General features: G+C 39.5%; 1 protein-coding gene across 4 annotated transcripts in view; it reads right to left on the bottom strand.

The window, feature by feature from the left end:
- Positions 1–255: 255 nt before the first annotated feature.
- Positions 256–22,371, bottom strand: part of FBLN5 (fibulin 5) — a 128,504-nt gene continuing 106,388 nt past the window's right edge. For all 4 annotated transcript variants that reach the window (XM_072625065.1, XM_072625063.1, XM_072625066.1 and 1 more), the window contains one exon: positions 256–995. In XM_072625065.1, the coding sequence (XP_072481166.1) occupies positions 834–995 (162 nt within the window). In that variant the 3' untranslated portion in view covers positions 256–833. The remainder of the gene's footprint in view (positions 996–22,371) is intronic.

Raw genomic sequence — 22,371 nt, 5'->3', positions numbered from 1 at the left:
TGGGCTTTGCATCTGTGAAAGGAATATCCACTCCAATGGAGTGGAACCACCAATCCTCAAACTACTGAAGTTAGTTGTACCACCACAGACTGTACTACATAGGTAGGAAAATGGGTTTGGAAAAATCAAATATGAAAGTGATTTTAAAAAACATATTGAAAGATTTTTATCCAACCCCCACTTCCTCCATTACCATTCTTTTTTCTTTTTTAATGGTCCCAAGATGGTCAAGAAAGGAGTAAACCATCAGACAAATTTAGGAACAACTGAAACTTCTTTTATGGTTGACAATTCCAGACATGTTTTTTAAACAAACTCTATAAAAATGCTTACATCCTGCCACAATTTGATTTTTATAGCCTTCTCAGTACATGCAAGAGCAAACTAGCTACACCCAGCATTCTCCACCAGTTCTTTGGGGCCTTGGCAAAGCAGCATTGTAGCTCCAGACAGGAAGGAGAAGGAAGAAAAGGGAAGGGCTGAGCAGAGGAAAGGTGTTCACAGTCCTTTGCATTATAATCATACCCTGGCCAACCTAATCAAATAGAAAAGACAGAAATAATCAAATTTAAAAATCACCCATGATATCAAATGGAGCCACATGATAATATACTTCCACATGTTTACATCACAGAAAGTTCTGGGGATGGGGGCAGTGCTTCCCTCAGAGTATCATGGACCAGCAGGTGAATAGGGTGATACTGATTGTGGAGTCAGAACAGTTAGTACTGACTCCTGAGAGAAACATTCAGCAGGAAAGGGATAAATTTCCTTTTTCTCTTTTTTTCTCTTGTTTCTGGCATGTAGGAGTGTTAAGAACCCCAACTTGGGACTCAGAATGGATGCTGTGACACATATATCCTCAGCCGGATGACAGAGCTGCCCCTGAAGTTGATGACGGTGTTTACAGTGATCATTTCCAAGTCTAGCTGGATGTCCCGAGGCCCTTTGATGGGACGAGTCATCACCAGGGTGGCACTGATGGGTCCAGTTTGCTATAGAAAGAATAAAAATGATGACTATAATAGGAAGAAAAGTTCACATTTCTTTAACACCTAAAGGTTTACAAAGCAATTTCTTCACGAGAACTTGAGGTTATCTCCATTTTAAGTTTAGGTTTTGTTTATTTTTTAATCTGGTTCCTGGTTGACCATGATCAAAGTATTCATCACCTTATGACCAACCTGCTAGTAATGAGCCTTAGTTAGGCTGGTACTCAAACCATATTCAAAACCTTACTAGTTTGTTAAGACCTGCCAGAACTTTGAGCCTTTAAAAACTCATCATGTCCGCACTATGATGGGCATAAACATAGGAAACTGAAAGTCAAAGACACATGGCCAATAAGCGTCTATGTACCAGGCACTATACTAAGCTCTAGGGATACAAAAAAAAAGGCAGAAGATAGCCCCTGCCCTCAAGAGCTCCTGGTCTAGTGAAAGAGAGAATATGCAAATAATTATGTACAAACAAAATATGGTACAGGACAAATTGGAGATAATCAACAGAGGAAAAGCATTAGAAATAAGTAAAACAGTAATTCAGAGGGGCTAATTCCATAGCAAGGAAGGTGCCTCTCTCCAAGGTTCTCAAATAGTTACTGAACAATACTAGGGCAGAATAGGAAGACCCTAGGTACTAAGATTTCAGCTTTAGATCCAGCACTGTCATGACTAGTTTTGTGATCTTGGGAAAGCAACATCATCTCCCTGAGCTGCAGTTTCATCATATGCTTTGTGTATGTGTATACATATATGCATAAACAGGTACACACATGTATATTTGGAGAGAAAGTAATAATTTAGTTAAATTTAAGGAATTTGGGATGAAACAACTAAATGGCGCTAAGGAAGGAATAGACCAGTACCAAACTAATGTACTAAACTGATCACAGGAACAAATGTTAACTGAAAAATAAATACAAAATAAATAAACATTAGAAAACCCAAGCATAGTCATTGAAATGCAGTGACAGGGGCAGAGCCAAGATGGCAGAGTAACAGCACAGACTTTCTAGAGTGCTGCCCCCAAGCCCAGTCACATATCTGTAAAAAACTGGCTCTAAACAAATTCTGTAGCTGCAAAACTCATGGAATGATGGAGTGAAGCAACTTTCCAGCCCAAACAGCCTGGAAGGTTGCCAGAAAGCGTCTATCGTGCCATGCAGGGGGGGGCAGGATGCAGTCCAACATGGGCCCTGCAAGCACAGACAAGATCTGAGTAGGCCTCAGGGGGACTGAATTTCAGGCACCTGTTGTGGTTTCCAGACTTCACAATCCCAAAACACCAAGGACAAATTGGAAGGTCAATGGAAAAAGCCTGCAGGACCAGTGTGGGAGAATGGAGTGGTATGGCCCCAGACCTAGGACGGCAGAAGTAGAGGGGGTGGAGGAACACATAATAGCAACAATGACTGTTTCTGGACAGTACATCCCCCACCCCCACTGGAAGTAGACATCTGCCTTGACAAAGAGCTCAAAAGTCAAGTAAATGTCTGGGAAAATGAGCAAAAATAGAAAAAGGATTCAGACTATGGAATTTTACTTTGGTAACAAGGAAGACCAAAACATGCAAACAGAAGACAACAAAGTCAAAGCTCCTCTATCCAAAGCCTCCAAGAAAAATATGAATTGATTTTCAGTCCATGGAAGAGCTCAAAAAGGATTTTGAAAATCAAGTAAGAGAAGTAGAGTGAAAATTGAGAAGAGAAATGAGAGTGATGCAAGAAAATTATGAAAAACACATAAACTGCTTGCTAAAGGAGACTCAAAAAATGCCAAAGAAAATAACACTGTAAAAAATAGACTAACCCAAATGACAAAAGACATCCAAAAAGCCAATAAAGAGAAGAATGCCCTTAAAAGCAGAATTGGCCAGATGGAAAAGGAGGTCCAAAAGTTCACTGCAGAAAATAATTCCTTAAAGATTAGAATGAAAAATTAAGAAATCATAAAACAAAACCAAAGGAATGAAAAAATAGCAGACAGTGTGAAATATCTCACTGGAAAAACAACTGACCTGGAAAACAGATTCAGGAGAGACAATCTAAAAATTATGGGACTACCTGAAAGCCATGATCAAAAAAAGAGCCTAGACATCATCTTTTGAGAAATTATCAAGGAAAACTGCCCTGAGATTCTAGAATCAGAGGGTAAAATAAATATTGAAAAACATCTACTGATCACCTCCTGAAAGAGATCCCAAAAGGAAAACTCCTAGGAATATTGTAGCCAAATTCCAGAGTTCCCAGGTCAAGGAGAAAATATTGCAAGCAGCCAGAAAGAAATAATTCAAGTATTGTGGAAATACAATCAGGATAACACAAGATCTAGCAGCTTCTACATTAAGGGATTTCAGGGCTTGGAATATGATATTCCAGAAGTCAAAGGAACTAGGATTAAAACCACAAATCACCTACCCAGCAAAACTAAATGTAGTACTTCAGGGGAAAAATGGTCAAATGGTCATTCAAGGAAATAGAGAACTTTCAAGCATTCTTAATGAAAAGACCAGAGCTGAATAGAAAATTTGACTTTCAAACACAAGAATCACAAGAAGCATGAAAAGGTAATTAGGAAAGAGAAATCATAAGGGGCTTATTAAAGTTCAACTGTTTATATTCCTAGATGGAAAGAGAATATTTGTAACTCTTGAGACTTTTCTCAGTATTTGAGTAATTGGAGGGATTATATTCATATAGACAGAGGGCACAGAGTGAGTTGAATAGGAAGGGGTGATATCCAAAAAAACAAAATTAAGGAATGAGAGAGAAATACATTGGGAAGGGAAAGGGAGAAACAGAATGGAGCAAATTATCTCTTACATAAAAGAGACAAGAAAAAGCTTTTTCAATGGAAGGGAATAGGGGAGAGGTGAGAGGGGAAAAAGTGAACCTTACCCTTATCACATTTGGCTTAAGGAGGGAATAACATGCACACTCAATTTGGTATGAAAATCTATCTTACACTACAGTAAAGTAGGGGAGAAGGGGATAAGCAGGATGTGGAGGGAGATGATAGAAGGGAGGGCAAATGGGGGGAGGGGATAATTAGAAATAAACACTGTTGAGGAGGGATAGAGTCAAAAGAGAGAATAGAGTGAATGGAGGCAGGATAGAATGGAGGGAAATACAGTTAGTCTTTCACAACATGACTTCTGTGGAAGTCTTTTGCATAACTGCACATGTATAACATATATCAAATTGCTTGCCTCCTCAGTGGGGTGAGTGAGGAGGGAGGAAGGGAGAGAAGTTCGAACTCAAAGTTCTAAAAATACATGTTAAAAATTGTAAAAAAAGAAAAGAAAAGAAAAGAAAGAAGAAAGTCCAAACATAAATATCATAACCATAATTTGTTAATTCAATAAAAGGAAGATAGAATAACAGAATGGATAATAAAACAAAATCCTTCCCCTCATTATTTTGCTGCAGGTAAGAGACACATCTAAGAAAATTATGGTATATGGAAGGGCCAGAAACTGTAGCTGGGGACTCAAACAAATGTGAGGAACTACTATTCTGAAAGTGAGTCTCACCAAGTAGTAACTTGTTTGCCAAAGTGGAAATGTTTGCAATCTGGGGAACCAATATTGAATACAGGAATTCAATATAGGAAGCCAATCTGTCTTTAGAACTTGATACAGAAGAAAAGAAAGCCAATAATAGTCTGGCATGAATCTTATAGCTGGGGAGAGCAGATTTGGAAGGGTTCAGAGGAGGGTTATGTAGAATATCATGGCCTAAAATACTATCATCCAACCCAGCCAAGAGAAAATGAATGAATACAATTTGAAGATAGGAAAAGAAAATTTGTGAAGGTGAGAAAAAGGGATGTCATTTAAAAAAACCAATGTGGATAACACAGGGAATTCATCACCCAAATTAGATCTTTTTAAAGGTATGCACAGAAGACAGAAGCAAGGGCAGATGATGGAACATGAATACAAAGGCATGGCATGATTCTATAAGAATATTGTCAGGTACACTAAAGCTCAGACCAACTATGCCTCTAGAGATGAAAGGAACTGGCAGATGTGATTACTGAGTTATTGTCAGTAATCTTTAGAATCAAGAAGAATGGAAAACGTTGCATGACTGGAAAGGGGCAGATAGTCTGTGGATTTGACTTTGATTTCTGGCAAAATTCTAGAATGTATTGTTAAAGGGATGGTTAGTAAACACTTAGAACTGGAAGCAGTGATTATAGTTAGCATAGCTTCATCAAAAATACGTCACGCCAAGCTGATTTCATTTCCTTTATCAACAGTCACAGGACTATTAAATCAGGGGGATAATGTAGATATACTTTCCTAGAAGTCAGAAAACTTGAACACAGTTCTCCATGCTGTCCTTTTAAATTAGATGAAAAGATGTCAGTTATCTAGAATAATAGGCTAGAGATTTAAAGGTGAAAGGGATTTCACCTCCCCCTCCTTTTATGGGTGGAAAAACAGACCCAATGAGGTTAAGCGATTTGCCCAAGGATATATAAATGGTAAATGTGTGAGAAATGAAATTTGAATTAAAGCCTTTTCACTCTGGAGCCAATGTACTTTCCACTGTGCCACCATGCTGATTTGGAATTGATTGAATAGCTAGATCCAAAGAAAGTCATTAATGGGTTTTTGAAGGAAGACTCTGGTAAACCATCCCTGTGATTTGCAAATTGAAAAACCATAAAAAATATACTGAATGTCAGAGAAGAGATCCACAAAATATCTCAAGGTTAGGCTAAATTTAATAAGAAGACTTTTAGTAAGGATGCTTGAATACAGGAATTCAATACAGGAAGTCAATCTGTCTTTAGAACTTGATATAGAAGAAAAGAAAGCCAGTCCTAGTCTGGCATGAATCATATAGTTGGGGAGAGCAGATTTGGAAGGGTTCAGAGGAGGGTTATGTAGAATATCATGCCCTATGCTTTGGTTCAAAAAGTTAACTTCGTAAATATAAGAAGGAGAAAACATGACTAAATAACTTAGTCCAAAAGAGATTGGAGGGTTTTAGTAGATTGTGAAGTAGATATGCATCAACAATAGGAGACAAAAAATAATGCAAACAAATTGGATTAAGACAGATTGGGGGTGGGGTGGGGGAGGGAGACAGAAAGAGAGAGAGAATGTTTAGGACAAGGAAAAAAATGTCTTTCTGTAACCTGACATACTGGCTTCAGTTCTGGCCATCACATTTTAGGAGAGGAAGAGAAAGATGAAGAGAGTCCAAAACATACAACCAAAAAGATAAAGGGCCTTGAGACCATGCCATATTCAGATCAATTGAAAGACTGCTTACAAAAACAAAATAAGAATTATTTCTTCGTTTGCCTTAATGAAAATCTCATCTTTCAGAAGGGAGAGAAATCAATGTGTTGATTTGCTCCGCTGGGCTTGATTCTTACCTACTAGAAGGATCTGAAACAGTTGTCCCATTGGAGAAGAGTGATCACTTTTGATCACAAAAGAGCACTTTTGAGAAAGGAAAAAGATGGCAGCAGGGCAGGGAGGCAATGCGTTATAATGGCTAGAGAATCAGCATTAATTGGAGTCAAGAAATCTAAAGTTTCACATATATTGTCTGTGGGACCCTGGACAAGTCAGCCTTGGAAGGGTAGAAGCACTCTAGAATAAAATATGGATCCAATTCAAGCAAAAATGTGTGGATGAGACAAAATTGAGAGGGACAGTTAGCACATTATTTAACAGAATCAGGATCAGAAAAAAATCTCTCTAGACTAGGCCTCAAGGGAGGGCCTTGAACAATCTAATCACTTCCTTCCCTCAACAGACCTCTCTCTCCAAGTATTTAATATTCATTGTAGACTCATTTCTCAATGGTTATCATATACTTCCTCATACTCTTCCTGTCTCAATGACTCTGAACTCCTGTCATTACACAAATCCCATTTCCCATCTCCCATTGAATATTCTCTTACTCTCATTCTCCTCAACTCAACCCCCCATCCCCAATGGTCCCATTCCAGACTTACCCACTCCATTTATTGCATTCTCAGGAATGCCTACTCCATAGCTAACAAATTTGCTTTCTTCTTAAGCCTTTTCCTTTCCAAATCCCTCCATATTCTGATTCTCACTGAGGCCAGACTCCCTTCTAATGACATTTCATCCCTGGCCACCCTTTCCAGTCTTATTTTCACTTTTACTTGACTCATTGGCTATGATGGGAGAAGAGATATCTTCTCTCCATTGATATTTCCAGGCTCTCCCACTACCAATATCACTCAATAACCTTTCCTGCTTCATTCCTCATTCAATACAAAATTATTCTCCAATCAAGTTTCTGAAGACTATTATCTCTTGACTCTCAGGACATTCTTCTTCCTTCAGTGCCTAGTTCACAGGCTTTCTTTCACTACAGCTGCTGTCCTCACACTAGAAGACTTTAAGGCACATGTTGACATTTCCTCAAAGATCTTGACTTCTTAGTTGCTCAATCTACTCAGTTTCCATTATCTACCCCCATTCCACATTAGCCTCACAAAGAAAGGGTCACCCCTGATCTTGTTGTTACCTACATGTGTTCCACTCCTATGTTCATGAACAATGAAATTCCTTTATCTGATCATATTTTATTATTCCAGCTTTCCCTATACCTATGATTCCTTTGGGGCAACTAGGTAGTGCAATGAATCTTATGCCTGTCCTGGAGTCAGGAAGATCTGACACTTATTAGCTGAGTAACCCTGGGCAAGTCACTTAACCCTGTTTGCCTCAATATCCTCATCTGTAAAATGAGCTGGAGAAGGAAATGGCAAACCACTCCACAAGAAAACCCCAAATGGGGTCATGAAGAAACAGATACAACTGAAATGACTAAACAACAATAACAGTTCTTTCATCCACCTTGTGACCTCCAAACCCTTCATCTCTCAGTTCCTTCTCAGGACATTAAGCCTACACCGGCTATACTCTCCTTTCTTCTCTATCTCCCTCTTTGATGAATCAGTTCATCTCTATGCTATCCTTTACATGAGTTCCTTGATCTTTTATCCTATTGCCAATCATGCCTTGCCAAGCACCAGCTTTGGGTTAAACCCATCTTCTCTATACTTTTCTCCCATTCATGTACTGCTGAACTGATATGAAGAAAAATCATAAAATTACATTGACTGAGTCAACTACAACTTTGTCACATAATCTCAAATGAGTCTTCGCTGCAGCATGGCAGTCTTTTCATACCTTCCTAATCAATTCACTATCCCATTCAGCACATTAGTTATTACAAACCTTTTTTATTGCTCTTCAAGCTTCCAATGGCACCCTCTCCTTCTATCCTTTCAGGTGAGAACCTTTCCTCATACTTCACTGAAAAAAATCAAGGCCATTTGCCAATAGTCCTCTCTTCTCCTCACCTCTTCATCTAACCTCAGTTGTCTTTCCACACCATTTCCTCCTTCTCCACTGTCTCACATGAAAAGAAGGATCTTCTCCTCATTAAAGCAAACCTCTCTACATGCATCTTTGATCCAATTCCATATTTATCTGATTCAGCAAATTACCGCCTCTCATCCCCTCTTTCTCTCCCTAATTTTCAATCTCTCCTTATCTACTTGTTCCTTCCCTGTTGCCTACAAATATGTTCATGTTTTCTCCATCTTTAAAAAACCGTTATTTGATCTGACCATCCCTACTAGCCATCATCATATACCATTCCTTTACCTTCATGGCTAAACTACTTAAGATTATCTATAACTTGGTCCTCCACCTCCTAACCTCTCTCTTCCATGCTCTGACTTCAGATCTGACCATTCAACTAAAATTTTTCTCTCTATAGTTACCAATAATTTCTTAATTATGAAATTTAATCACCTTTTCTCCATCTTCATCCTCCTTGACTTCTCTGTAACTTTTGAAACTGTTGATCACCTTCTTCTCCTGGATACTCTCTACTCTTTAGATTGTTTGTGTCTCCTGATTCTTCTTCTACCAGTCTGAACATAGCCTATTATATCCTTTCCTATCCTATCCTTTCCTAAAACCTCCTCCAAGACCTACTCACTAAAGGTGTGTATCCCCTAGGGATCTGTCCTGAGTCCTCTTCTTTTCTCCTTCTATCCCATTTCACTTGGTGATCTCCTCAACTCCCAAGGTTTTAATTAGCATCTCTATAATGATGACTTTTAACTCTCTTTATCTCACCCTACTTTCTCTCCTGAGCTCTAGTCTTATATTTTGCTGTTGCTGTTCAGTCATTTATATTACATCCAATTCCATGAGATACAAAGACACTGGTGTGGTTGCTCATTTCCTTCTCCAGTTCATTTTACAGATGAGGAAACTGAGGCAAACAGGGTGAAGTGACTTTCCCAGCATCACACAGGTAGTAAGTATCTGAGGCTGGATTTGGACTCATGAAGATTAGTCTTCCTGATTCCATGTCCAGTGTTCTGTTCACTACACCACCTAACTGCCATGTGTAACCAAATGCCTACTGTAGATCTTCAACTAGATTCCCATAGCCATTTCAAACTCATTATGTTCAAAACAGAGCTCATCTTTTCTCAAGTGGAAAATGACACCAAGTTCATAAACCTGGATTTCTGGGAGAAATGTTATCGTGTCCTTTACAGAAATAGGGAAGCTGGAAAACAAATAGGATCTGGGTAAAAAGACAAGTTTTGTTTTGGACACGTTTAGGTTGAGATGCCTATGGAACACTAGTTCAAAATGTCCAAGTGGATCTGATAATGCATGGGAGTGGAGCTCAGAATAAAGGTTTGTCTATCCAGATTTGAGAATCAATTACATATAGATGATCTTTGAATCCACAGTAGCTCCTCTCAGTGGCCTTAGTCACTATCAGCTGCAAAAGGTGGGAGGTGGCATAATGTGGAGAATCCTAAGAGTACTAGCTCGGAAGTGAAGAGGTTCAAACCCTCACTGTACTGAATGGTAGCTGTGTGACCTTGGATAAGCTCTTCTACATCTCTGATCCTCTTCTGTAAAAAGGAGGGTTTGGATTGGATGACCTTTAAGTCTCTTCCAAGCCCTAAATCTATGATCTTGAGAGTTTTAGAAAGAGGGAAAGTGTCTGTGTGGACTGCTGCTACTGTTCTCCTCATCTGGCTTTTAGAAATAATAATAGCTCCCTCTTGTATTGATGATTGAGTATATTTATTATTGATTACATTAATATTATTGATAATAGTATATAATATATAAATTGCATAATTAATTAATAATAATGTGATCATATTATTACTACTGCAAGATTATTAAGTTTTATAAGGCACTTCCTCATCACAGATTTGTAAGATAGGTAGTACAAGTAGTATTATCCCCATTTTACAGATGAAGAAACTGAAGCTTACATAGGTCTTGTGACTTGCCTGAGATCACATAGTAATTGTAAGGGAGGAATTAAAAAACTGGGTTTTCTGAATTTAAGACCAATGTGCTTTCCACTCTACTGTGCTGTCTCTCCCTAAATCCCCTGCCCTTCATCACCAGATTCTCTGCTGGTTAAGAAGGATGAAAAAAGTGGGGAAAGGGAGGGGAGAAGGGAGAGACAAGCCCTTCCTTTTCTAGCAACTCTCACCTCTGAGGTTGCATGTATTGTGACTTTTCTGTGGTGTAGAAAGAGCACTGGAATTCTGAAACTGACCGACTATGACGCCTTGGGCAAAATGACCTCTCTGGATCTCAGTTTCTTCATTTGCAAAAGAAGGAGAATCATAATAGATGATTTGTAAAGTTCTCTCCTTTTCTAACATTCAGTGAGTTATGAAGTTTATTTTAACAAGATTTCACCTGAGTAAATAATGTTGGGAAGGAGGAGGAGACTGACAGGATGATTTACCCCAGGATGATTTTCTTTAAGGGGAAATTCACTTCAGTTTCTCCACATTACTTAGGATAGTGGATAGGGAGGTTTACCAATTATCACTGCCCCCACTACATTTGCTAAGAGGGAAGGGGGTCCATGGCTCACCCAGACCATTGTACTTCTAGCCACTCCTCTCCTCCCACCCCATTCTTGGATGTACACTCCCAGTTTGGCCCTGGATCAGAGAATATGTTTTCATGTGTGATCAGCATTGTTTGACAATCAGGAAATGGGCAGGCTGGAGAATGTCAGCTCAGCCTGGCTCTGTCACTCTACTCCATACAGATCATGTAAAAGAAAACTTGGCATGGTTGGAATCTTGTGACTGTGGCCCATTTGCCAGATGCGATCATGTCCCCAAACCACCTGGATAACAATAAATACCAGTCATCTGTCCAGGCAGTTCATTTTCACTCTATGTGGCTCATTAGAAATAACATGGTTCCAAAAGAGCTTAACCAGAAGAACAGTGCATGAGAAAGCATGAGAGAGAGAGGGAGAGGGAGAGGGAGAGAGAGAGGGAGAGGGAGAGGGAGGGAGGAAAATGGGAACGAGGGAGGGAGGAAAATGAGAACGAAGGAGGGAGGGAGAGGAGAAGAGAGGAGAGGAGGGAGGGAAGGAAAAGGAGAGGAGAGAGGGGAGAAGGGAGGAAGGGAGGGAGGGAAAGAGGGATGGAGGAGGGAGGTAGGAAGAAGAGAAGGGAGAGGAGAGGAGAGATGAAAGAGAGACAGAGAGAGAGAATGAGAGACAGGGAGGGAAAAGAAGAGGAGAGACAGGGGAAGAGAAGGAGAGAGGGAAGGAGGGAGGGAGGGAAGGGAGAAGAGAGGAGGCAGAGAGAGACAGAGAGGGGGCAGGGTTGTGAATACATGTGCAGAGCTATGGTTGTTACCTCAAAATTCTCAGTAATAGTTTAACTACTAAATTCTAAGAGGGTATTTCAGGCAAACCACCATACATAGTGTTAGTAAAGACAGGGACTGGACCTATGAATTTAATATCTATAGAACTCCGAAATAAAGAAACTCCCTCTCCTACGAAAGGATAGCACTTTTCATATAATTTGGTTAGAGCATTGAGAGGTAAACTGACTTGTACAGGTCCCATAGCTAATATGTGTCAGGGATAAGATTGAACCCAGGTCTTTCCAGCTCCAAGGTCAGCTCCCTGTGCAATGCTCTTAATTACGCTGCCTTTCAGGATGTCAGTCGAATAGGAAAAATAATGTACTTTGAGGCACAAAGGTGAGATGGAACATAAGTGTCTTGCATAAAACATGGAAAATTCCTCTACTGTAACTAAAAGGCTGTGAACTGCTTAACTGAGGGGAGGTTGGTGGCTTTAGTACTTTGGTTCATTGCACTAGAAGGGACCTCAGAGGCCAACAAGTCCACCACCCTCATTTAACAGATAAGAAAACTGAGGTCTCAGAGTTTAAGTAAACTGAGGCCAAAAGTCAAAAGTGAGGGAGTTGGAGGGACCGGAAGTACAGCAGAGATTAGAGGCAAACCCAGAGGAAAAGAACACAACTGGAGAAGAAGGGAACAATGTTTAAATCAAGATTCAAGAGAGTAAATAGAAATCTGGGTTGAGGTTGAAACCTTGAAGAAGTAGGTCATGAACTAAGTTCAAGTGCAAAAGGTCTAAGGACATAGAGAAGATGTGCATTGATGAGGTGTGAGAAAGCACTACAAATGAGGAAAAGTACAAAGCAAAGGTGCGAAATCAGTCAGACAGAGTGTCCTTTTACAGCAGAGGCATGATAGCCTTCTAGGGGTGTGCTGGAGCTGGTTTGGACTGGCTCTTAAGAGTTGATTGTTAAATTTTCATTGTGATCATTTGTTGTTTTTCAGTCATGTCTGACTCTTCCTGACCTCATTTGGGGTTCTCTTGGCAAAGAAACTGGAGTGGTTTGCCATTTCCTTTTCCAGCTCATTTTACTGCTGAGAAAACAGAGGAAAACAGGCTGAAATGATTTGCCCAGGGTCACATAGCTAGTAAGTATCTGAAGTCACATCTGAACTCAGGTCTTCCTGACTCCAGGTCTGGCACTCTGGCACTGTGCCACCTTGTGAGCATCTACATTTCAGAAATAAACACCAAAAATGAAGGCTTGATTCATTGTCTTATTGATGGAGAAAATGTTAATAATGCAAATTAAACTAGAATATGTCAAGTATACTTTTTTTTCAGAGAGCTGGGTGTTAAACATTTACCAGCACACCCTTGTGTGGCCCCCTCTTCTTTCAGATGTAGTATCAAAACTGTGGGCAAGGACATTTTTACTCCCCCAGAAGCTTTCCATGAGTACAAGGTTCTGATTTAGTGAAATATTACTGTTGGAAGATCTTCACCAACTTGGGGAGGCAATGTTTGTTGCCAGAAGGAAGATAAGGCAACATGCTATTTCAGTTCAAAGAATGTGCCACTTGCCTCTGGTGCCTATTAGAATGCCTTTAGATGTTTTTGCACAGTTCTAGCAGGGTAAAGTTGAAAATAAAATGGCGTTGATATTCTACCAAACTGATGAGAAATTGCATATCTCCCGGCCTTATAGTACAACCTCCCTCTTAGGTGGATTTAGTTGCAGTCTGCACCAACTTAAGTGCTCCATGAATTCCATCTCTGGTTTTTCAGTTGCTACTTTTCCAGTTGGCAGTTGGTGTTGGCCTCTAGGCACTGGAGAATAACCTAGATGATGTTGACAGAGATCAGAGATCCCAGTACAGATGAAACTATTATTGAGCCAAACTAACCCCTCCACCCCAGTCTATCAGTTCTTTAAAAACAGAGATTGAGGACCTATGAAATAGTGCAGAGCCATTGTCCAAGTCATTTGGCATACTCCAATATTCATATAGGCCATGACATATCTCAAAAACTATTTTCCATTCATTACACTCCAGCATCAAAATCAGACTGGACATTCCCTAGAGGCCACGTTTGGCAAATTGCACCATCTGATTCCAGACAGTAATAGAATTCAAGAATCTTTTATCATAGCACAGCCTCAACTTCCTTTTCCTTTACTTAGCAAATAGTATTAAAGGCCTGGTAGGAGACATAAAAGGTTTCGTTATTCTTTTGTAATTTTTTTCTGAGAAATTCTTACATGAGTAGATCTAGATATTTGGATTTATGCTTCTAGGACCAAGTCAATAACAAAATTACAATGCCAATATGGTGGTAACTGAATATGTTCCAAAACTGAACATGTCCTAGAATTCCTAGAATTGGCAAGAGAGTGTCTGGGTACAGTCTAGGTGGGGACTATAGCTAGGTAAGGTGGATATCCACTCTAGCCAGCGTTTCTGGTAATATGCTGAGCAGGATGTGACATTTCCTAAATTCCAGGCAATGTCCCAATTAGGAAACTCATGGCAACAAATAGCCAAAAAGTACTTGGGAATGTGTGAATAGTTGATATTAAGGCTGAGCAATTATAATACTGTCACACTGAACAAGAAAAGACTTAGTCTCCTAAATCATTGGTCCAGAAAGAATTGGGTGCCTGCTGATTATCTCAGCTATCACCAGGAAGAGAAGTTAAGGTCTCAGGGAAAGTAATCTGTACTATCTATTAAATCCTTTGAGGCTCTAGAATTCACCAAAGTTGTTACTGGCAATCCTGATCATTGTAAAGTTTAATCTCAAGGATCAGGAATAGGACAAGTATTAGGAAAGCTGCAGTTTTGACTCAGAGTGGGAACTAGAAGGAAACGGTCTCTATCAAGACCACTACCACCTATCCATGGAGTGGACAAGATAACATACAGATAATCCTATTCTTATTGAACCTTGGAATCTGTGAGCCAAATCTGGTACCCCACAACCTAGAGAGGTTCTTCCATAGTATACATTACACATTGCTTTGGAAGGGGAAGAATGCTGGAGGAGTTGCAATAGATTTGGGCACAACTGAAGATAGGATTCTATGTGGTTATACTGCAAGATGACTGTCGGTCAGTTGGTGATCAACTACCTCCCCTAGCTTAGTGAATCTTCCTGCTAATTCATTTCAAGTAGGCCTGGTGAAATCTTTAAAAAAAAGAAAAAGATTAGTCAAAGCAAATGTATTCCAAGATAAATCCTGGCTTTGGGTCTTGCCTGAAGGAACTGACCTATTTTGCCATCTTTCTGCTTCTATAATGAAGTCAATTAATCCAATAGCTAGCTATTTTGAATTTTAAAGAAAATACTGAAAGTCTCCAAGATCTCCTGAAGGAATTCCTTCACATTATTTGCTAGATGGCATCCCCTTGTAAAGTAAGGGGTAGATCAATGGGCAGCTAGTCCCAAAGGACAAGACAACATAAGAGCCATCTTAGCTTAAAATGTAGGAAGTCCCTGGGGTCAAGGTTCAGAAATTTCAGGGAGTTCCTTTGCTCCCTAGTTGATAAACTAGTCTGGGAACCTCACTATGTACCAGTAGGTGAGACAGTTGACTGAAAACATTTCTAGAACCATTCATTTACTTGAGCCCTGAGGCTCTCTAATCAATTAACCAAAAACAAGTATTTATTAATATAAAGGTATAGGGTTGATTTACTCAGCCCCCTCCCACTTAAAGTAAGTGATAAGAAAGTCAATCACTCATAGACTTTAAAATAAGTATGAAAAGTCATCAAAATGGATGATTTTGAGCAAGTGGAATAATGTCAAACCAGAAGTCTGTTCCAATTGGTTAAGGGATTTTATCATGTCGTCTGGGTCCTGTATAAAGGTATCAAGTGATCTAGAATCAGAAAATTCCAGAAATTAAAGCAAGCATGACTTTCCAGTAAAATCCCTGAGGAAAAACCACCTGGAAAGAAAGGAGAGGCCTAGGCTTGAGCCTTGGCCAAATGTTTTTCCCCATATCCCCTTTGGCCAGAGGAGGACTTTTCAAACTTTAAAGGATCCAGAGAATTTTGGATTTCCCATCTTTTCATTAGTGTCCTAGCACTGTCCCCCAGGAAAACAATAACAGTATCTGCTGAGTTGGAGACATGGAAGCAGAGTCATCACGCTTAACTATCGGTGAATGGGAGGAAAGGACTTTTAACAACCAGAAACTGTGATTTAACCCTAAGTTTGAGTCCAAACATGGATTCTATATGTAGTAGCAGAAAAATATGTCACGTACTTTTGAGGAATGCTGTCTAACAACTGTTCTTCTTGTATCACCTTAATAAGTATCTCTTTTTAAAAGTTACTTAAGATAGACTGACTAAATTATTCTCAACTGATAATGTGGAGTTCAGGAGAGGAGAGAACGTATTGGTGGGGGCTCAAGCTAATGATATTACATATTTCATCCTTAATTCCTGAGGGGTTCGCCTAGGACTCAGAGAGAAAGATGAAGTTTTACTCTAGAACCTGAGACACATGAATAAGACTAGAAGTTGGAATATGAATTCTTAGAACATACATACATATATATGTATATATATTATATATGTATATATTCAGTACCTACTATGTGGCAGGTACTGTACTAAGTTCTAGGGATGTAAATACAAAGAAAAATAAAATCTCTACTCAAAAGGAACTTATTTTATAAGACTACAACCACTTTCTTTTTGCCTGGTCTGGCTTTTGGCACTGGAATATTTAGGATAGCTGCTGTGTTCCCACCCCCTAAAGGTTTAGGAAAGAGGGCCAATGCACACCAGAGATTAGAAGTAAGAGACAGGCCTAAAGAGAGTGAAAACACACCTGGAGATGGAAAGGCATCGGGTAGGGTGTGTTGCAAACCAAGGTCCAGGAGAGCAAATAGAAATTTGGGCTAAGGTCAAAACCTGGAGCTCACAAAGGTAGGCAAGGCAAGGCAAGGAATCACGGACTGAATCCAAGAGCAAAAAGTTCCAAGACAGCAGGAGCACTGTACAAAGCAGAGTTAGAAAAACACCTCCATGTTGAGGGAGATGCGACACATTGGCAGCTGATAGCTTGTCTCACTCAAGGTATCAGACTGAGAAAGTATCCTTTGGTGGTGGTGGCAACAAGCTGGTCTGTGGTCCTCTTCTCTCTCAGCTATGATCTCAACATGTGTCAGAGAGAAGGAAGGAGTCTAGTGTATCTGGAATAAAACCAGTGCTCACACGGTCATGAGAAAAGGCACTGTTGTAAGAATGAGTTAAGAGGAGGTGGGGGGGTGAGAATAAGCATGTATGTTGCACACTTACTATGTGCCAGGCACACTGTGCTAAGTGCTTTAGAACTATTACCTGATTTGATTCTTAATATAACTCTGTGAGATAGGTGCTACTATTACACTCATTTTACAGTTGAAAAAACTGAAGCAAACAGGGTTAAGTGACTTGCGCAAGTTCACGTAGGTGTTAAGTGTTTGAGGTCAGATTTGAACTTGAGTCTTCTTGACTCCAGGCTCAGGGCTCTATGCGCTGTACTCCACCATAAATACTGTCTCTTTTAAAAAACAGTTCCCTCTTCCCTTCCTCTCTGCTTCCTGAGTGACAGCAGTAGTAAAATTCTCTTTTGTCACAATTATGAGGAAAGTCTTGGACCTTTCTCAGTGACTTCAACACCTGACTCATTGTCTTCATCTAAACCAATCCCCATCATTGTAGGTGGATGTCTTTAATATTAATTACCCACCACCACTCCTCTAACAAACAGGCTCTCAGCTTATCCACATACAGAGTCCCATAGTATGAGCTCTACCTCCTCTTCATCAGGGAGTCACAAACAAAATTGCTCCACTTCTAAAATCCAGAATTTTGAAATTCCTTTCTCTGGTCACCATATCCTGTCCTCAACTCTCCCACAACCTCATTCCTTCTAAGTCTGCTCTTTGTCATCAGTCTCTCCTAGTGGCCCTACTACACCTGCTCTAGCTTCACATTCTCTTCAAAGTCATGACTGCAGGGTCAGCCTCTTCAGCAATGTGTCATCCTCCACTAATTCCTTGCCCATTTGTCCTTTCATATGCCACTATTCTGCAACTCTTAGTCATCCCCACATTATCCTTTCCTACTGCTATAGGAACGCATAAAATCACAGTCAACCACATTTAGTATAAATTTAAATGATCTAACCTTAATTAGGCCTCACTTCTTATGTTAATTATGTTAATGAGAGTAAAGATCTTCCCTACACATTAATGGACCTGTTCATTAAGGAAAGTTTGATTAGGGGAGATTTGTTTTGTAGCAAGACCCACACCTTTTGTTAATTTCTAACGAGGAACTCGTTCTCGAGGGTGGTGATGCCCTCTGACTCGGAAAAGTATATATATATACATATATATATGTATGTGTATATATATGTATATATATATATGTATGTGTATATATATGTATATATATATGTATGTGTGTATATAAAAGTATGTGTGTGTGTATATATATATGTGTATATATATATATATATATATATATATGTGTGTGTATATATATGTATACACACACTCTGAGCTGAGGTTTTGTTTTGGGGCTTACTCATTGGAGGTGTTTGTTTCACCAGATGAGATTCTGGGTAGCGCCGCCTCCTCCCTGTTATATTTGTAAAAGAGCTTAGCACAGTGTCTGGCACATAGCAGACATTCAATAAATGTTTACTGACTGACTAGTATTTTAATCCTTCTTGCCAATTAAAAATTAAGGCTCCAAAAAATAAAAAGTAGTTTTGAAAGAAAACATCTGATTTAAAAGATGGTACCTGATTATGGGCTTTAGAGTCTACACAACAAAGACTGCTACGTATTTGTGTGTCCTTGTGAGCTTATGCCTGGAATAATGCATATCTCAAGAAATTTTTATGCTGCTGATGGAAAGGAAATGCTCGTCAGATTTTGTAAAAAGCAGTAGGCCCAGCATGCAGTAAGAAAAATCTCAGTTGAGAGAGCCAGTGATTCAAAAGAGTCAACAGTAAGATGAGAGACACCATTAAAAACCCATGGCCATACACAAATGCACAAAAGTATGAATACTCAACAGCTATTTATTAAGCACCCACTGTGTGCCAGGAGTTGTGCTGCTAGATACTAGGAATAAAAATACAAAGAATTAAACAATCTTTCATTTTAAAGAGCTTATGTTCTAACTAAGGTGATAAGTTCAAATATATACATTTACAGAACAAACAGAATGAGTGCATGTAAACAGAAAGTAGTTAGGGAAGATGGACACTTAATAATTGGGGACATCAGGAGGAGCTTCATGTTGAAGGTGATATTGAGCTGAATTTGAACATAAGAGATGAATTCTGTGAGGAAGAAATGCAGAAGAAATGAGTTTCAGATATGGGGGCTGAGGGTGGCCAGTGTGAAGGAATAGAGGTAGTATATGGAGTGTCCTTTGCCAAGAACAGAGAGAAAGCCAATATGACTGGATCAGAGTCCAGAAGGGGAAGCAATGTGTTTTTTCAGTCATGTCCAACTCTTCATGACCTCATTTGGGGTTTTCTTGGAAAGATATTGAAATGGTTTGACATTTCCTTCTCCATTTCATTTTATAGATCAGGACACTGAGGCAGACAGGGTTAAGTGACTTGCCCAGGGTCACAGCAAGTATCTGAATAAGTATCTGAGAAGACAGTTATGAACTCAGAAAAATGACTCTTCCTGACTCCAAGCCTACCAGTGCTCTATGCACTACACCACCTAGCTGCCCTGAAGCAAAGGATTTTTAATGCCACACATAGGAACATATATTTTATCCTAGAGGTAATAGGAAGCCACTAGAGTATAGTAATAACAAGGCAAACTAGATATACAAGGAGACAATCTTAGGAATCACTAAAATTTTGTGAGATAGAACTAGAATATGGATATAGATAACAGAGAGTCACTGGAGTTTAATGAAGGCAGTGACCTATGTTTTAAGAAAATCCCTTTGACAGTTGAGTAGAGAACGGATTAGAGTTAGGGTTAGACTTGAGGAATGGAGCCCAATTAGAAAGCTAATGCAATAGTCTAAGCAAGAGGTGATGAGAGCCTTACTAGAGTGGTGGCTATATGAATGAAGAGAGGGACGAATATGAGATGTGTCAAAGGTAAAACTCTTCACTTTCCAAAAGTAGCTCTTCTTGGTTTGGACTCCACAAAACATCATGCTCTACCACCCCAGAAACTGATCACTTGAAATCTCAGTGTCATGCTAACTGAGTCTGCTTTGGATTCTCAACACCTCAAAACTCCCTCAGCTTTTCTTCCTCTCTGATTGGAGGTCTGCAAGGTAAAGCACTAATTCTCCAGCCCCCCGCCCCCCCGCTCCCCCCTGCCAAGCTCTCCTTTATAGAGAACTAGGATCTGAACTTTTCAACTAACTCTCTACTTTCAATCAGCAGCTCGCTTAGTCTGCACTCCACACCACTGAGTTGGGTACCCCTCTTTCCTCTTTCCAACTTTCTTTTATGTATTATCTTCCCCCATTAGTTTATAAGCTTCTTGAGGTTAGGGACTGTCTTCCTTATTTGTATCCCCAACAATTGGATTAGATTATAAACTTCTTGAGGGCAGAGACTGTCTTTCTTATTTGTATCCCCAACAATTAGATTATAAACTTCTTGAGGGCAGGAACTGTCTTTCTTATTTGTATCCCCAAGAATTAGTACAGTATCTGGCATATGGGAATTGCTTAATAAATGTATACTGAACTGACTCGAACAACATATTGGAAATGTGGAGAGAATGTGACTGAGAAGTCAAGGATGACACCAGGGTTGTGAGCCTGGGTGATTGAGAGTATGGTGATACACTTGACAGTAATAGATAAATTGGGAAAAGACTAAAGAGAGAAAAGTAATGAGTTTCTGTTTTAAACATGTGGTGTTTGAGACATCTGCACGACATTCAGTTCAAGATTTCCAAAAAGCAATCAGTCTCTCTCAGGAGAGAGACTAGGACTGGATATACAGATCTCAAGATTATCTGCATAGGAATTTAGAGTTCATCTAGCCCACTCCTCTCATTTTATAGATGAGGAAGTGAATTGTCCAAGGTCACATAATTAATAAGAAAAAGAACTGATAAAACATATATCATATATCCATCAGCTACAGTTATAGGACAAAACAGAAACTTCTCAACCTAGTATATAAGGTCCTCTACAGACTTCTCTTTTCTAGTCTTATTTCATACCATACCCATCCACATACTGGAATATATATTCCAGCCAAAATGAACCTCCTGTTTTCATCCTGTCCTCTTCTACTTCCTCACGGTAATGTAAATTATCACTCATTCCTGGAAGGAAACTTTCCATTGGACCCTAGAGGACAAGTTTCCCCCTCCTGACTCAAATCATCTTTGGTGGGACTGTCCTCTGCACCTCACTGTTTCCTCTCCTAACGAATTTGCCCCAGACACAGTTTTGGGTAATTAAAGCTCTGGAAGATCTCCAGTATCTAGCATAGGTTTTCAATCTGTGACCAGCTTTCAACAGCAGCAGCAATCTTTAAAGCCTCGAGGGGTGACATATACCTCCAGTGACATTCCTTGTAAATTACAAATCAATATTTGAGAGATCTTGTATTGTAAATGCATTTTTGCTTAATTTGAAGATCTTTCCCACCCATTAATAGGCCTATGTGACCTGCTTAAATCATATGGAAGTCTAAGTCATGTTGTGGGAGGAGCTTGCTATATGGGTAACAAGAAGGGTGGAGCAGAGCTGGGAGGAAGTTAGTGAGAACAGTTAGACCATAGGGAAAGAGAGGACACAGGCAGGCAGACAGCTAGGAGTGTGAATGTTTGCTTGTGGGAAGAAAGGGAATGTGGTGGAAGACTTGGGAATGTTATCGTCCCCTGCGTGATAATGTGTATTGACTTCTTGGTTACTATGACAGATTTGGCTTTCTGGTATTGGGATCCAGCTCTCTGGTGTTTAAATAAATGTTTTTCTTCTGCCTTCTATATGGGAAGTCTATTATATTTTGCAATTCAGAACTATGCCAGAATATTCATAGTCACCATCAGTGCTGTGAATATTGCCTTGGCGATACAGATTCTCATAGTCTAGAAATATTAAACTATAATTAATATGTGGCAATGACATATTCTTATAATCTTTATACCTCAAAAGCCTTCACAAACATGCAAATCAGCTAGAAATCAGTAGCTGTTTATGTATTTGGGATTATATAGGAATAAGTCTTTGCACTTATCCCACCATTATCTGGTTTTTTTTATCATAAAACTCCCTTTTCCATCCTTAGGTTTCTTCCAATTACTCCCATGACCCTTAAATATACTGTAAAGGAAAAGGAAAAAGTTTGACAGGAAATAATTGGATAGGGAAGGTGTTAGGAGAAAATGTGGAGTAGAATCATCAAGAATATAGTCCCACAGAAAGGTTAGTAGTATCTAGGCATGATGCCTCGTCTTGCCTCCATTATAAGATAATAAAACCCTTAAGTCATTATTTTCTTCCTTTGTACCATCCCACAGAGACCCATGGAGTTCTTTCCCTAAACTGGAGGTACAAGAAATAACACTGACTGAACCATGTTTCCTTTGTCACAGAATCACTGAGTATCAGGGCTCGAAAGGTCCTTAATCGTTATAATTCACTTTATATGAGTTTAAGGTT

The sequence above is a fragment of the Notamacropus eugenii genome, chromosome 7 (assembly GCF_028372415.1).
Source record: "Notamacropus eugenii isolate mMacEug1 chromosome 7, mMacEug1.pri_v2, whole genome shotgun sequence".
Taxonomy (NCBI): Eukaryota; Metazoa; Chordata; class Mammalia; order Diprotodontia; family Macropodidae; genus Notamacropus; species Notamacropus eugenii.
Note: the sequence above shows the minus strand (reverse complement) of the source record. Positions and strands in the feature narration are given on the sequence as shown.